At 45.1% G+C, this 18,480-nt stretch overlaps 1 protein-coding gene across 1 annotated transcript; it reads right to left on the bottom strand.

Annotated features, from left to right (window-relative positions):
* Positions 1–12,852: 12,852 nt before the first annotated feature.
* On the bottom strand, positions 12,853–17,603 carry LOC123071718 (uncharacterized; the record flags this gene model as incomplete). Its single annotated transcript, XM_044495304.1, has 12 exons — positions 12,853–13,229; positions 13,384–13,442; positions 13,645–13,691; positions 14,256–14,286; positions 14,374–14,436; positions 14,668–14,763; positions 14,870–14,953; positions 15,060–15,152; positions 15,513–15,590; positions 15,993–16,107; positions 16,190–16,290; positions 16,401–17,603. Coding segments are annotated over 12 exons (2,175 nt in total), but the record flags the coding sequence as incomplete, so codon positions are not given.
* Between the last annotated feature and the right edge of the window lie 877 nt (positions 17,604–18,480).

Here is an 18,480-nt window from a genome sequence, read left to right as displayed (position 1 = left end):
GATCGTTGGTATCCCAATACCTCGTTCAATCTTGTTACCGGCAAGTCACTTTACTCGTACCGTAATGCATGATCCCGTGACCAAACACTTGGTCACTTTGAGCTCATTATGATGATGCATTACTTGAGTGGGCCCAGTGATATCTCTCCGTCATACGGAGTGACAAATCCCAGTCTCGATCCATATAAAACAATAGATACTTTCGGAGATACCTGTAGTGCACCTTTATAGTCACCCAGTTACGTTGTGACGTTTGATACACCCAAAGCACTCCTACGGTATCCAGGAGTTATACGATCTCATGGTCGAAGGAAGAGATACTTTGACATTGCAAAAACTCTAGCAAACGAACTATACGATCTTGTGCTATGTTTAGGATTGGGTCTTGTCCATCACATCATTATCCTAATGATGTGATCCCGTTATCAATGACATCTAATGTCCATAGCCAGGAAACCATGACTATCTATTGATCAACGAGCTAGTCAACTAGAGGCTTACTAGGGACATGTTGGTGTCTGTTATTCACACATGTATTACGATTTCCGGATAACACAATTATAGCATGAATAAAGACAATTATCATGAACAAAGAAATATAATAATAATGCTTTTATTATTGCCTCTAGGGCATATTTCCAACAAGCACACCATGTGTTAGACTAGAAATTGGTAGATTCCTCGTCACCAACCAGCATTTTTCTCCCATTAAGGTACGTGTCCCTCATTTGCAACAAGTTTCTCCAACAAATGGAGTATGTGCTTTTATGCTTAACATGTCTAATACAACCCAGATAGAGAGATAATTTGTTGCCAAACCCTCTATTATGCTTCTAATTTCTGACACCACTTACATAATAAGCTCACATTAAACCCTTGAGATTCTTGACACCCAAATCTCCTTTCTTCTTAGTTATACAAAAAATTCGTCATTAAAAGTTTGCCATTCGACCATATGATACTTTTTTTGTTGTCCATGTTGCGAGAAGGAAGATATTCTGACTTGGTCAAACTTCTCAATGACATGCAACGAGTACATTGACATGTGATATCGACAAGAGCTAGTCAGGCAAAAATTTACCCGGATGAGTCTACCTCCAAAGGACGTAGAGGCACTCCATCCTTTTATGAACCTTCTGTTGGGGAACGTTGCAGAAAATTAAAAATTTTCCTACGGTTTCACCAAGATTCATCTACGAGTTCATCTAAGCAACGAGTCAAGGGAGATGCATCTACATACCACTTTATAGATCGCGAGCGGAAGCGTTCAAAAGAACGGGGTTGAAGTAGTCGTTCTCGTCGTGATCCTATCACCGGAGATCCTAGCGCCGAACGGACGGCACCTCCGCGTTCAACACACGTACGGAGCGGATGACGTCTCCTCCTTCTTGATCCAGCAAGGGGGAAGGAGAGGTTGATGATGATGGCTCCAGCAGCAGCACAACGGCGTGGTGGTGGTGGAACAGCAGCACTCCGGCAGGGCTTCGCCAAGCACGTGACGGAGGAGGAAGAGGTGTAGCAGGGGGAGGGGGCGCCAGGACTTCAGGGTGCGGCTGCCCCCTTCCCCCCTCCCTTTATATAGGCCCCCAGGGGGGGCGCCGGCCCTGGGAGATCCAATCTCCCAAGGGGGCGGCGGCCAAGGGGGGTGGAGTGCCCCCCAAGGCAAGTGGGGCGCCCCCCCCCCCACCCTAGGGTTTCAACCCTAAGCGCAGGGGGTGGGCCAAGGGGGCGCACCAGCCGACTATGGGCTGGTTCCCCTCCCCACTTCAGCCCTTGGGGCCCTCCGGGATGGGTGGCCCCACCCGGTGGACCCCCAGGACCCTTTCGGTGGTCCCGGTACAATACCGGGTGACCCCGAAACTTTCCCGATGACCGAAATATCACTTCCTATATATAATTCTTCACCTCCGGACCATTCCGGAACTCCTCGTGACGTACGGGATCTCATCCGGGACTCCGAACAACATTCGGTATACTGCATACTCATATTCATACAACCCTAGCGTCACCGAACCTTAAGTGTGTAGACCCTACGGGTTCGGGAGACACGTAGACATGACCGAGACGGCTCTCGGGCAATAACCAACAGCGGGATCTGGATACCCATGTTGGCTCCCACATGCTCCTCGATGATCTCATCGGATGAACCACGATGTCGAGGATTCGAACAAACCCGTATACAATTCCCTTTGTCAATCGGTACGTTACATGTCCGAGACTCGATCGTTGGCATCCCAATACCTCGTTCAGTCTCGTTACCGGCAAGTCACTTTACTCGTACCGTAATGCATGATCCCGTGACCAAACACTTGGTCACTTTGAGCTCATATGATAATGCATTACCGAGTGGGCCCAGAGATACCTCTCCGTCATACGGAGTGACAAATCCCAGTCTCGATCCGTGTCAACCCAACAGACACTTTTGGAGATACCTGTAGTGCACCTTTATAGTCACCCAGTTACGTTGTGACGTTTGGTACACCCAAAGCACTCCTACGATATCCGGGAGTTACACGATCTCATGGTCTAAGGAAGAGATACTTGACATTGGAAAAGCTCTAGCAAAACGAACTACACGATCTTGTGCTATGCTTAGGATTGGGTCTTGTCCATCATATCATTCTCCTAATGATGTGATCCCGTTATCAACGACATCCAAATGTCCATAGTCAGGAAACCATGACTATCTATTGATCAACGAGCTAGTCAACTAGAGGCTTACTAGGGACGTATTGTGGTCTATGTATTCACACGTGTATTACGATTTCCGGATAATACAATTATAGCATGAATAAAAGACAATTATTATGAACAAGGAAATATAATAATAATGCTTTTATTATTGCCTCTAGGGCATATTTCCAACAGTCTCCCACTTGCACTAGAGTCAATAATCTAGTTACATTGTGATGAATCAAACACCCATAGAGTTCTGGTGTTGATCATGTTTTGCTCGCGAGAGAGGTTTAGTCAACGGATCTGCGACATTCAGATCCGTATGTACTTTGCAAATATCTATGTCTCCATCTTGAACATTTTCACGGATGGAGTTGAAGCGACGCTTGATGTGCCTGGTCTTCTTGTGAAACCTGGGCTCCTTGGCAAGGGCAATAGCTTCAGTGTTGTCACAGAAGAGTTTGATCGGCCCCAACGCATTGGGTATGACTCCTAGGTCGGTGATGAACTCCTTCACCCAAATTGCTTCATGCGCTGCCTCCGAGGCTGCCATGTACTCCGCTTCACATGTAGATCCACGACGCTCTGCTTGTAGCTGCACCAGCTTACTGCTCCACCATTCAACATATACACGTATCCGGTTTGTGACTTAGAGTCATCCAGATCTGTGTCGAAGCTAGCGTCGACGTAACCCTTTACGACGAGCTCTTCGTCACCTCCATAAACGAGAAACATGTCCTTTGTCCTTTTCAGGTACTTCAGGATATTCTTGACCGCTGTCCAGTGTTCCTTGCCGGGATTACTTTGGTACCTTCCTACCAAACTTACGACAAGGTTTACATCAGGTCTGGTACACAGCATGGCATACATAATAGATCCTATGGCTGAGGCATAGGGGATGACGCTCATCTCTTCTTTATCTTTTGCCGTGGTCGGGCATTGAGCCGAGCTCAATCTCACACCTTGCAGTACAGGCAAGAACCCTTTCTTGGACTGGTCCATTTTGAACTTCTTCAAAATCTTATCAAGGTATGTGCTTTGTGAAAGACCTATGAGGCGTCTCGATCTATCCCTATAGATCTTGATGCCTAATATGTAAGCAGCTTCTCTAAGGTCCTTCATTGAAAAACACTTATTCAAGTAGGTCTTAATGCTATCCAAGAATTCTATATCATTTCCCATCCAAAGTATGTCATCTACATATAATATGAGAAATGCTACAGAGCTCCCACTCACTTTCTTGTAAACGCAGGCTTCTCCGTAAGTCTGCATAAACCCAAACGCTTTGATCATCTCATCAAAACGAATGTTCCAACTCCGAGATGCTTGCACCAGCCCATAAATGGATCGCTGGAGCTTGCACACTTTGTTAGCATTCTTAGGATCGACAAAACCCTCCGGCTGCATCATATACAGTTCTTCCTTAATATGCCCGTTAAGGAATGCCGTTTTGACGTCCATCTGCCATATCTCATAATCATAGTATGCGGCAATTGTTAACATGATTCGAACGGACTTAAGCTTCGCTACGGGAGAGAAAGTCTCATCGTAGTCAATCCCTTGAACTTGCCGATAACCCTTAGCGACAAGTCGAGCTTTATAGATGGTGACATTACCATCCGCGTCCGTCTTCTTCTTAAAGATCCATTTGTTTTCTATCGCTCGCCGATCATCGGGCAAGTCAGTCAAAGTCCATACTTTGTTTTCATACATGGATTCTATCTCGGATTTCATGGCTTCTAGCCATTTGTTGGAATCTGGGCCCGCTATCGCTTCTTCATAGTTCGAAGGTTCACCGTTGTCTAACAACATGATTTCCAGGACAGGGTTGCCATACCACTCTGGTGTGGAACGTGTCCTTGTGGACCTACGAAGTTCAGTAGCAACTTGATCAGAAGTACCATGATCATCATCATTAATTTCCTCTCCAGTCAGTGTAGGCACCACAGGAATGTTTTCCTGAGCTGCACTATTTTCTAGTTCAAGAGGTAGTACTTCATCGAGTTCTACTTTCCTCCCACTTACTCCTTTCGAGAGAAACTCTTTTTCCAGAAAGGATCCATTCTTGGCAACAAAGATCTTGCCCTCGGATCTTAAGTAGAAGGTATACCCAATGGTTTCCTTAGGGTATCCTATGAAGACGCATTTTTCCGACTTGGGTTCGAGCTTTTCAGGTTGAAGTTTCTTGACATAAGCATCGCATCCCCAAACTTTTAGAAACGACAACTTAGGTTTCTTCCCAAACCATAATTCATACGGTGTCGTCTCAACGGATTTAGACGATGCCCTATTTAAAGTGAATGTAGCTGTCTCTAGAGCGTATCCCCAAAATGATAGCGGTAAATCGGTAAGAGACATCATAGATCGTACCATATCCAATAGAGTGCGATTACGACGTTCGGACACACCGTTACGCTGAGGTGTTCCAGGCGGCGTGAGTTGTGAAACGATTCCACATTTTCTTAAGTGTGTACCAAATTCGTGACTTAAATATTCTCCTTAACGATCCGATCGTAAGAACTTTATCTTTCGGTCACGTTGATTCTCTACTTCATTCTGAAATTCCTTGAACTTTTCAAAGGTCTCAGACTTGTTTTTCATCAAGTAGACATACCCATATCTACTCAAGTCATCAGTGAGAGTGAGAACATAACGATATCCTCCGCGAGCCTCAAAGCTCATTGGACCGCACACATCGGTATGTATGATTTCCAACAAGTTGGTTGCTCGCTCCATTGTTCCGGAGAACGGGGTCTTGGTCATTTTGCCCATGAGGCATGGTTCACATGTGTCAAATGATTCATAATCTAGAGACTCTAAAAGTCCATCAGCATGGAGCTTCTTCATGCGCTTGACACCAATGTGACCAAGGCGGCAGTGCCACAAGTATGTGGGACTATCGTTATCAACTTTACATCTTTTGGTATTCACACTATGAATATGTGTAACATTACGTTCGAGATTCATTAAGAATAAACCATTGACCATCGGGGCATGACCATAAAACATATCTCTCATATAAATAGAACAACCATTATTCTCGGATTTAAATGAGTAGCCATCTCGTATCAAACGAGATCCAGATACAATGTTCATGCTCAAACTTGGCACTAAATAACAATTATTGAGGTTTAAAACTAATCCTGTAGGTAAATGTAGAGGTAGCGTGCCGATGGCGATCACATCGACCTTGGAACCATTCCCGACGCGCATCGTCACCTCGTCCTTTGCCAGTCTCCGCTTATTCCGTAGCTCCTGCTGTGAGTTACAAATGTGAGCAACGGCACCGGTATCAAATACCCAGGAGTTACTACGAGTACTGGTAAGGTACACATCAATTACATGTATATCAAATATACCTTTAGTGTTGCCGGCCTTCTTGTCCGCTAAGTATTTGGGGCAGTTCCGCTTCCAGTGACCCTTCCCCTTGCAATAAAAGCACTCAGTTTCAGGCTAGGGTCCATTCTTTGACTTCTTCCCGGCAACTGGCTTACCGGGCGTGGCAACATCTTTGCCGTCCTTCTTACCCTTGCCCCTTTTGAACTTAGTGGTCTTATTGACCATCAACACTTGATGTTCTTTCTTGATTTCAACCTCTGCTGACTTCAGCATTGAGAATACTTCAGGAATGGTCTTCACCATCCCCTGCATATTGTAGTTCAACACAAAGCTCTTGTAGCTCGGTGGGAGCGACTGAAGGATTCTGTCAATGACCGCCTCTTCCGGAAGGTTGATCTCCAACTGGGACAGGCGGTTGTGCAACCCAGACATTTTGAGTATGTGCTCACTGACAGAATTGTTTTCCTCCATCTTACAACTATAGAACTTGTCGGAGACTTCATATCTCTCGACCCGGGCATGAGCTTGGAAAACCATTTTCAGCTCCTCGAACATCTCTTATGCTCCGTGCTTCTCAAAACGCTTTTGGAGCCCCGGTTCTAAGCTGTAAAGCATGCCGCACTGAATGAGGGAGTAATCATCGTTCATAACGTCTTGGTTCTCTGGGATGGGTGCTTCACCTAGCGGTGCATCTAGGACATAGTCTTTCTTGGCTGCTATGAGGATGATCCTCAGGTTCCGGACCCAGTCCGAATAGTTGCTGCCATCATCTTTCAGCTTGGTTTTCTCTAGGAACGTGTTGAAGTTCATGTTGACATGAGCGTTGGCCATTTGATCTACAAGACATATTTTGCAAAAGTTTTAGACTAAGTTCATGATAATTAAGTTCATCTAATCAAATTATTTAATGAACTCCCACTCAGATTAGACATCCCTCTAGTCATCTAAGTGTTACACGATCCGAGTCGACTAGGCCGTGTCCGATCATCACGTGAGACGGACTAGTCATCATCGGTGAACATCTCCATGTTGATCGTATCTTCCATACGACTCATGTTCGACCTTTCGGTCTCTGTGTTCCGAGGCCATGTCTGTACATGTTAGGCTCGTCAAGTTAACCCTAAGTGTTCTGCATGTGTAAATCTGTCTTACACCCGTTGTATGTGAACGTAAGGATCTATCACACCCGATCATCACGTGGTGCTTCGAAACGACGAACTTTAGCAACGGTGCACAGTTAGGGGGAACACTTTCTTGAAATTATTATAAGGGATCATCTTATTTACTACCGCTGTTCTAAGTAAACAAGATGCATAAAACATAATAAACATCACATGCAATTATATAGTAGTGACATGATATGGCCAATATCATATAGCTCCTTTGATCTCCATCTTCGGGGCTCCATGATCATCTTCGTCACCGGCATGACACCATGATCTCCATCATCATGATCTCCATCATTGTGTCTTCATGAAGTTGTCACGCCAACGACTACTTCTACTTCTATGGCTAACACGTTTAGCAATAAAGTAAAGTAATTTACATGGCGTTCTTCAATGACACGCAGGTCATATAGAAAATAAAGACAACTCCTATGGCTCCTGCCGGTTGTCATACTCATCGACATGCAAGTCGTGATTCCTATTACAAGAACATGATCTCATACATCACAATATATCATTCATCATTCATCACAACTTCTGGCCATATCACATCACATGACAATTGCTGCAAAAACAAGTTAGACGTCCTCTAATTGTTGTTGCATCTTTTATGTGGCTGCAATTGGGTTCTAGCAAGAACGTTTTCTTACCTACGAATAATCACAACGTGATTTTTGTCAACTTCTATTTACCCTTCATAAGGACCCTTTTCATCTAATCCGCTCCAACTAAAGTAGGAGAGACAGACACCCGCTAGCCTCCTTATGCAACTAGTGCACGTCAGTCGGTGGAACCTGTCTCACGTAAGCGTACGTGTAAGGTCGGTCCGGGCCGCTTCATCCCACAATACCGCTGAAGCAAGAAAAGACTAGTAGCGGCAAGCAAGTTGACAAGATCTACGCCCACAACAAAATTGTGTTCTACTCGTGCAATAGAGAACTACGCATAGACCTAGCTCTGATACCACTGTTGGGGAACGTTGCAGAAAATTAAATTTTTTCCTACGGTTTCACCAAGATCCATCTATGAGTTCATCTAAGCAACAAGTCAAGGGAGATGTATCTACATACCACTTTGTAGATCGCGAGCGGAAGCGTTCAAAAGAATGGGGTTGAAGTAGTCGTTCTCGTCATGATCCTATCATCGGAGATCCTAGCGCCGAACGGACGGGACCTTCGCGTTCAACACACGTACGGAGCGGATGACGTCTCCTCCTTCTTGATCCAGCAAGGGGGAAGGAGAGGTTGATGATGATGGCTCCAGCAGCAGCACAACGGCGTGGTGGTGGTGGAACAGCAGCACTCCGGCAGGGCTTCGCCAAGCACGTGACGGAGGAGGAAGAGGTGTAGCAGGGGGAGGGGCGCCAGGACTTCAGGGTGCGGCTGCCCCCTTCCCCCCTCCCTTTATATAGGCCCCCAGGGGGGGCGCCGGCCCTGGGAGATCCAATCTCCCAAGGGGGCGGCGGCCAAGGGGGGTGGAGTGCCCCCCAAGGCAAGTGGGGCGCCCCCCACCCTAGGGTTTCAACCCTAGGCGCAGGGGGTGGGCCAAGGGGGGCGCACCAGCCCACTATGGGCTGGTTCCCCTCCCCACTTCAGCCCTTGGGGCCCTCCGGGATGGGTGGCCCCACCCAGTGGACCCCCGGGACCCTTTCGGTGGTCCCGGTACAATACCGGGTGACCCCGAAACTTTCCCGATGGCCGAAATATCACTTCCTATATATAATTCTTCACCTCCAGACCATTCCGGAACTCCTCCTGACGTCCGGGATCTCATTCGGGACTCTGAACAACATTCGGTATACTGCATACTCATATTCATACAACCCTAGCGTCACCAAACCTTAAGTGTGTAGACCCTACGGGTTCGGGAGACACGTAGACATGACCGAGACGGCTCTCGGGCAATAACCAACAGCGGGATCTGGATACCCATGTTGGCTCCCACATGCTCCTCGATGATCTCATCGGATGAACCACGATGTCGAGGATTTGAACAATCCCGTATACAATTCCCTTTGTCAATCGGTACGTTACATGCCCGAGACTCGATCGTCGGCATCCCAATACCTCGTTCAGTCTCGTTACCGGCAAGTCACTTTACTCGTACCGTAATGCATGATCCCGTGACCAAACACTTGGTCACTTTGAGCTCATATGATGATGCATTACCGAGTGGGCCCAGAGATACCTCTCCGTCATACGGAGTGACAAATCCCAGTCTCGATCCGTGTCAACCCAACATACACTTTTGGAGATACCTGTAGTGCACCTTTATAGTCACCCAGTTACGTTGTGACGTTTGGTACACCCAAAGCACTCCTACGGTATCCGGGAGTTACACGATCTCATGGTCTAAGGAAGAGATACTTGACATTGGAAAAGCTCTAGCAAAACGAACTACACGATCTTGTGCTATGCTTAGGATTGGGTCTTGTCCATCACATCATTCTCCTAATGATGTGATCCCGTTATCAACGACATCCAAATGTCCATAGTCAGGAAACCATGACTATTTGTTGATCAACGAGCTAGTCAACTAGAGGCTTACTAGGGACGTATTGTGGTCTATGTATTCACACGTGTATTACGATTTCCGGATAATACAATTATAGCATGAATAAAAGACAATTATCATGAACAAGGAAATATAATAATAATGCTTTTATTATTGCCTCTAGGGCATATTTCCAACACCTTCTCCACCAAACTGTCCTAGTCAACAACATGAAGTTTGTAGTCTACCTCCTAGAAGATTGAGTCTACCTCCAAGAATTCACCCGGGTGAATCTACCTCCAAGAAGTACTTCAAAGGCCAACAAACCAATTTGACAGTTGAATATATTTAGATACTTCAAAGGCCAATTTGATAGTGAACATATCAGTATAAAACTAAGCTCGGATACCATCATGTTGTATTAACAATGAACCGCTCTTTTGGATGTTAGTCTTCACCCAAACATTGGCTCAAACATGTATAGCAATAACTTTAATCTAGAGGGGACGACACGCTCCACCGCGCCCGGTGATAGGCATGTGTAGGCGGGCCAGACCCATGTAGTGTCATTGATGTGTTAAGGCCCACATATGTAGGCGAACATTGTGTTATACATCAAGCGGTAGCCTACATACATCGAGTGGTAGCCTACATACCTAGGGTGTGGGGTAGGGTGACCCATTGGCGCACACCTCGGATCGCTGGCTCCCGGCCTACACATTATTTGTGTTTTCATGGATTAAAACGATCAAAGAATTTGAGAAAAATGTTTGTGAATTCAAAAATTGTTCACGAATTTACAAGATGCGCACGAAATTGGGAAAACATTCACAATTTTGAAAAGTGTTTGCAAATTCTAAAAAAATCTAATTTTGAAAAATGTTCGTGAATTCACAAAATATTCACCAATTTGAGAAACTATTCATGGATTTAAAAATACTCATGCGTATATATAGTATAAGGTGTGACTGTGTGTGGTGACAAACACAGGGCTACCGCGCAGAGGACAAACACGCCACGGGAGCTCGCAAATGCAAGCACCACTATGTCCCGACCGAAAAAGGATCCACATGGCAGTGGTCGTAACAAGTCCACTATCCAAATCGACTTAGGGCATGTTTGGGACTACTCCGTTTCACAACTTCATTTCGTCAAATTCACTTTGGAGCAGTTTCATACAAAAGTTGCAGTTTCACCAAAGAGCAGTTTATCGTGTTTGGCTTCTAGCTAGCTTCAACTTCAAGAATTGGCAATTTGGTGGAAAGAATCTATTTGATTGGTTGACGTGAGGAAAAACGAAGGGGTATCCACTTACTGGTGGCAGTGATGGGTAATCCCCCCTCCTAACTCTAGCTTCCAGAGTTGTTGGATCACCTTTAAATTGCTTCGCAAAATACAGGGAGTTGTACCCCATATTCTAATTTTTTGTGGAGTGATATGTCGTGAAGAACTCCGCCTATGTCTTCTAGGCATAGCCGGTCCCAAGCCCGGGTAAAGGAAGAGAGTTGTGATAGGCTTGGCGAGCCAACGTAAAAACTAGCCAGTCCCATAGGTATGAAACCCATTTGAGCGAGAATAGTACTAGGATGGGTGACCTCCTAGGAAGTCCTCGTGAAAGGGTTTCATATCTAAGGGTTGTGATAGGCTTGGCGAGCCAACGTAAAAACTAGCCAGTCTTTTGGGTATGAAGCCCATTTGGGCGAGAGTAGTACTAGGATGGATGACCTCCTGGAAAGTCCTCGTGAAAGGGTTTCATATCTAGCCTACCCCAACTTGTTTGGGATAAAAGGCTTCGTAAGTAAGTGATATGTCGTGAAGCTATCCCATTCGACTTCACTTTCTAGAGCATAACTGAATTTTAGGGAACGAAGCAGTCTCTAGAACCCCGGCCTGGAGCAGTTGACCGGTAATAAACGACGTTGCTCAGACCTGTTGGGACAACCACACAGCCCACCAATAGGCTCACACTCCATACACAGATACTCAAGCATGCAGTCATCTATATAGCAGCAAAAGAAAACAACGCCTGCAAAAGCATGGCATAGGAGAAGGGCCAACACATCAGCGTCAGGGAAACTCCTGATGGCCTCGGCGCCTAGAAGGCCACGCATAAACTTAGAGGTGATCTCTAATGGCTACAACCTGTGAACCCTAACACCACCACTTGGCACTTGAAGCATTCAACCAAAGAGTGTTGGATCAACATGTCCGAAGCCAATGTTCCAAATAGAAGTGCCATGGAATCAATGGCCATGCTTATAAGTTGGACCATTTGAAATAAAAAAAAATGCAAGGGTATTTCGTCACAAGTCCGCACCACGCCACCACGGGCAATCCTTATTGAGGGCATCAAGAAGGAAGCAAGACTTCTGTCCACCACGGGTGCAAAACGTTTGGCACAAATAATGTCGAGAGAGTAATGGACTCTTGTATTTTGTTTGGAGACCTTTTCTATAACCGAATACTCTATTGCTCTCTTAATTAATGGATGAGGCAAAGGTTATGCCTCCGTTTCAAAAGAAATACAAAATCTCCCTTGCTCCACATCATCCCTAATGCATACTGAAACATGACCAATACTGGCTTCCTGCACACGAAAAATATATTTTAAAGTGCGAAAAAATTCCAAATAAAAATTTGACGCATACATCTCGACATTATATGTGTGCACGTCAAGTTTCAGAGAAAACCGACATTTTTTGTGACTTGTGTAAAAAGACAAAAGAATGTGTTGTGAAAAGCATTTTTTAACACCGGATTGTGTCTTTTTCACACGTGACACGTAAGTTGTCGGTTTTTCGTGAAACAACTTTGTGAGCATGTATAATATCGACATATACGCGCCAAGTTTTTGTTTGAAATTTTTTGACATTTCAAAGTATGTTTAAAACAAAATTTAAAAATCAGGAACAAGTGCTCCCATGTGCCAAAACGCCACTATCCGAGAAGCTATATTGGAAAGGAAAGGGGTAATGTTGTTCCCTGACTCACCACACTAGAAGCTGCCAAAATACGGGCCACTAAGTATGACACACAAATTGCCATTCTTAACCACAGAATGAATCTGCTTGCGCCACCTCTCTTTTTTTGTGCATGGTGTGGCATGTACAAAAATTTCAAGTGAAGTTCTGCTAGCATTTCTCTCTATTTTTGGTGAGAGGCAATGAGACTGGACCAATAACTGAAGACTTCTGCTAACAACTGTTTAATATAAACTGCTGCTTATAAATTTACAATGCCGGTCGTCGTCACGGCGGCTCATGGTACCATTACTAACATAAAAAACATCAATTCACCAGACTGACGGCGAAGTGGCTACGGATCCAGTTCACACGCTCACAGGGAGCTTCTCATGCTTCGGAGGCAAAACTGTCTGTCTTGGTGGACTCCTCCGCATCAGACGGCTTCGATTCGTGCATCGCTGCCGCTTTGAGAACTCGGTCCTGCACCGCCGTCGTGGAGGGGGACGTCGCCAGGCCAATCTTGTTTGGCTCTAGCTTCTTAGCTGCCCACGAGAACGCTTCCGCGCCCACTCTTACTGGGGACAGCAACAGCCTGCGGAAAGAGAGGGAGAGGGGGAGGAAAATTTGTGATGGTTCTAATTTGTGCCTGAGGTTTGAACAGTTGCAATCTTAAAACACCTGAACTACAAAATGATGGAATGGAAGCGCACCAAAGAACACAAATGTCACAAGCCAGGGGAACTTACTTTAGGTCTTGCAGGAAATCCTCCGAACCCTCGTATGTAGAGAACCGCAGGTAGATCGTCTACAACAGTAGAAAAATATCAGGTGGCAGGGCATAAACATTGTCGCTGACACTTGACAAATGGCCACATATTTGAGCTTTTGTAGTTGACGGTAGTAGAAAACTGCACAAACTTACCTTGCTTTTATCCAATCATGATGTACATACGTACAGAACAATAAATATGCTATGTGCAAAACATTTAAAAATGGAGAGTACTTACCAACCCAATACTAAGAACACCGATGTACTGCAAAGTCGTCTCCCATTCTACAATCACGTAAAACCATAGTCAATTCATCAAAAAGTAGTTTGAAGTGCTTGCAGTATACAGGTTTCACCTAACTAGTATTAGGTCAAAAAGGCCAATGATGCACATTTAGGTGAAATGGCAAATAAATCAGAGAATGGAAAATGGTTTAGGTCGATGCTAAACATAAGGACAGTATATACCAGGTAATGGAGACGTGGTTTTCAAAATGATGTTTAACTGCAAACACTCCACTAAGCAATACCTTCTTAATTTTACTAAAATGACATATTTTGAATTGCATCAATTTTTGCAATGCAAAAGGAAGTTTCCTCTTATGTCTATATATCCGAAAGACCATTCCCTTGTACTCCCTCTGTAAACTAAGATCTTTTAGATCACTATAGTGATCTAAAAGATCTTATATTAGTTTACAGAGGGAGTACTTTGTACTTGAACTATTTGTCCTCGTCGAGTGTCACAGCTCCTGCCCTTTGTGGCAAAACACAAGACTATCTGATACCCCTTGGTGTCAAGAGGACCCATTTTAAAAACCATACATGCTATCTCCATACTCTACTTACCTAGCAAAGCATAAGTCACTGCTGAGAAGCCCTGCACAAAAGAAATCAAAATTAGCAAGAAAGAAGCATGCCATCAGCTGCAAAGACACCCATAAAAGAAGAAGTGGCATGTATGTACCAGAAGGGATCCAAGGACAAGTGTAGGGGTGGGCTTTATGCCTTCGAGGATTTCCTCAGCATCCTACACACATTCAGAACAATGATTCAAGTGCTTGACACTATTTGACAGTGATAAAAGGCTTGAATGTGAGAGGGATGACAACACCATTACACCAAGCACTTTTATATATTATGCAACCAATAATATACAAAATATGAATCCACTACAGTCACAAATGATCCCAAGATCATTCAAATGATAGCCAAAAAGTGAAGAAAATTGCACAGAAGATTCTCAGGTGTGAATTATTACCTCATTTATTACTGTCAATGCAGTCTCTGGTTTCAGTTCTTTCACGCGAAGATTCTTTGCCCAAGATTGGAAACCTCCTTTAACCAGGTAAGGTTGCTGCCATTGAAACATTCAATATTAGACAGAAGAATAGTGCATGCAGGCAGGGAACTACGAAGAAAGAAGCATACAAAAATTGTCCTAAAAAAATTCCAAAACTTGCCTGAACACCAAGCTTCTTCAGCAGCCTAGCAATGGACTTTGATCGGGTTCCATTAGCATCCATAATAATGACCTTTGAATCACCCTACAAAAGCAGGTGAAAAACACAGTACAGATACAATATTACTTCTTGTGAAGAAACAATAGAGTATAAATATCAAATACAAGGCTCAGTCAAACAGAGTAAGTACCTTAACCAACTTCAAGTTGCGGATTACAACTGCAACCAAAGCATCATCAACTTCGCTTCCACCTTTAAGTAGCTTCTTTGTTGGACCTTTGATCTGAATTAAAAAAAACAAATGTATTAATTATCAATACCGAAATATATGTTTTGTCATTTCACCATTTTAAAAAACCTTGAGACAAAGTGGCTAATAGATCATAAGAGTAATTTCATATTCTTTAAAAATTAACGAACACAAATCTTAATACTATCAGGACAAAAAGGACTTTTGGCTACATGAAACAGCTTTAATCTTTACGGATGGACGTACAAATTTGGAGCTGAATTCAGGGGAGTTAGAGAAATTGTCCAGAAATTAGTGAGCGCTTGAATAGATATAATTTACCAAACAGTAGAGCTTCTAGAATTAGGAGAGAAACAAGTAGCACTCTACATCTTCAGTTCAAACCAGACATACCTCAGGCGAAGCAACGCTTGCATATTTAGATCTAGCTGCACGGCGTAGGTCAGGAATTCCATCTTTCCCCCTCAAGTCCTACAGAACATAATTTGATGAGAAGCTGCTATAGTTGTTAAATATAACTGATATATCAAACAATTGAGTTAAGGTACATCTAATTATTCAGTGACATGTACTACACAAAGGACACGACAAAGCCATACAGACCTTCAGTACCGATGGATGCTTCACTAAAAATATTTATGTTCATTCTCAAAAAAAAAATTTGTTCAAAGGCAGGACATGAGTGAAGAACTTGACAGTAAAGTGTTCTTAAGAAGCAATCAAGGAATGACACATCCATTTGCTAAAATATTCATAATTAAAATTTATATTTGGACAATTTGCAAAAATATCATGAACCAGATTTGATAGATTTCTTAGATGAAAAAAGGACATGAACGAAAGAAAAGGCTAATGAGATTTACAATCTCTTGCCTCAGGCCGAACATCAATAAGTACGGCTTTGCCATCACTTTTCAATAGCTCCAATGTCGATTCAGGCGACAAATCTCCAGAATAGCCACCATATGCGAAGAGCCAGTAAGATATCCTACAATGTTACAAAATTCAGGACTTTAGAAAACCAAATGCAGGAAAGGTACCAGTACAAAATAAATGAAAATTCCCTTTACCCTATTGTTGTTGAACCTCCAAGCAAAACTGCCAATTGAACAATTGGGTCACTTGGGTTCAAACCAACATTCTTTTCGATGCCTTCGATGATAACATATACCTGAAGCATTGCATGTCAGAATATTTTCCGTGGCCTCTTCAACAATTGGCTCGACAGTTTACAGATTTACTGCTAGGAGTGTCTTAAGGGAAGACATGGCACAAATATACCTGTTGAAGGGCACCTCCAATTGGTCGCAATACTATGCTAGCTTTCTCCTCGGATGAGTTCAGCAAATCTTTGACATTTGGTGGCAACGACGACTTGGCCGAGCCATAGTAGTATACGAGGGACGTGGTGGCACTGCCCAGTGAATCCTCTGCTACAACAATTGCCTTCCTAAGAACGTCAGCCGCCACGGCGCCAGCTCCGGCCACCTTATCCTGAAATGCGCCGGAAACGTCCGGGACCCCACCGGCGGCCTGCTTCTTGGTGGCAGCCACCGAGGACGTGATGCCACCAGCGACGCCCCTTATCGCCTTCCTGTAGGCCCCGAGAGCGTCGTACGCCGACAGCCTGAGCTTGTCGTAGCCTTCGGTGAGCGCGTCCTCCGCCTGGAATATCTGCTTGCTGAGCTTGTCGATGAACCTGGCCACGGACTCCTCGACGCCGGTGGCGTCGGCCGGGAACGTGGTGGGCATCTCCGCGTCCATCAGGGCCTGCTGCGCGGCATCGTCGGTGACCGCGCCGACCACAGCGTCCGCGGCCAGGTCGACGGGCATCAGCGGCGGGTCGACCCCGGCGCGCCAGAGAGGGCCGGGCAGCTCGGCGGCGGAGGCGAACCCCCGCACGATGTCATCCGGCGCGGTGGCGTAGGGGGAAAGGATGGCGGAGTCGGAGAAGAGCGGGCGGTCGGGCACCGCCTGCGCGACGAGCGGGTCGGCGGCGAAGGGCCTGAGCGCGCCGGCCTCGACCCTCCGCAGCGCCCGCGCGCCGGCGGTCACCGGGCAGAGGGGGGAGCATGGGGTGGGCGCGGCGGAGGAGCAGAAGGGCAGCATGGCGGGAGGGGTGTTGGCATCAGACGGGTGTGGCCATGGCGCGCGGGGCGGGGGCGGGCACAGTTCACGAGTGGGGTGGTTGGTGCCGCGCGTGTGTGGAAGAGGCGCTCGATCCGGGGTGTGTGGAGCCGGTGCGACGCCGGGATTCGGTGATCTGCAGGATCGTGCGCGCGGGATTGCGCGGATTGGCGCTGGGGCATCGTGCGGCGGGCGTGTGGCTCGCCGGCGTCGCGGGTTGGGGGGGTGGACCCGTCCCGGCGCGCCGCGTGCCACATACGCTCGGCACCCTCGTTGCTCCGGTCGTTTTCCGGTCACCGCGGTCGCTGTTGCTCGGTGGCTCCGCCGTTCCGGGCCGACGTTCTGCGGTAGGTGTGGTTAAATTCGTGAAGTACGAGTGCGATTTTTTCCAAGCACGGGTGCATGGGAGTACTTTATTTTAACTATCAAAAAAGAGCCCGTGCGTTGCAACGGGAGAGAAAACATAACACACACTCTTAACTCAACAACCATCACTCAAAGCCATAATAGGTCCATCTCCTTTATTTTTACGAGGCATCATATTTGTGTTGCCGCTTATCCTCCTTCTCACCCTCGCCGGCGATGGCCTCGGTGTTGACAAAAAACAACAAAAAACATGTGTTGAATATGGTTAATCTTAAGGCGTCTCTCTCCCTCTCTCTCCTCCCTCTCCATCTCTCTGTCTCCCCCTCCCCTTTCTCTCGCTCTCTTTCTCTCATTCTCGCGATGAGAAATCTTTTGTTTTCCCCTGCGACATTTTTCAGAGGTATGCACGTGTAGTTATCAATGTTTTCTTTTTCATATATGCCTATAGTGGGGTATTTATTTGCAATCCGGATCGCCGCCGGTATGAAAAAAAAGATTTTGCGCTATAAATTATAAGTTTGCTTCCATAACAATATTTTAAAAATATTTATCAGGTAAAATTAACATCATATTTAGATTCCACACATTTTTCTAATAAAATTTCATATATAATATGTTAAAATCGAAGTTACTGTTTAAAAGATACAGATAATTTAGAAAATTATTTAATTTGACTCAAATATATTCCAAAATAATATTTAAAATACTTAACAGGTAAAAATAATCTCATATTCATATTCTATATATTTTTCTAATCAAATTTCATATATAACATGTTCAAATCGGAGTTACGGTTTAAAAGATATGGATGATTTTAAAAAGCATTTGTTTGACTTAAATATGATCCGCGGATAAATTACCTAAAACA

The sequence above is a fragment of the Triticum aestivum genome, chromosome 3B (assembly GCF_018294505.1).
Source record: "Triticum aestivum cultivar Chinese Spring chromosome 3B, IWGSC CS RefSeq v2.1, whole genome shotgun sequence".
Lineage (NCBI taxonomy): Eukaryota > Viridiplantae > Streptophyta > Magnoliopsida > Poales > Poaceae > Triticum > Triticum aestivum.
Note: the sequence above shows the minus strand (reverse complement) of the source record. Positions and strands in the feature narration are given on the sequence as shown.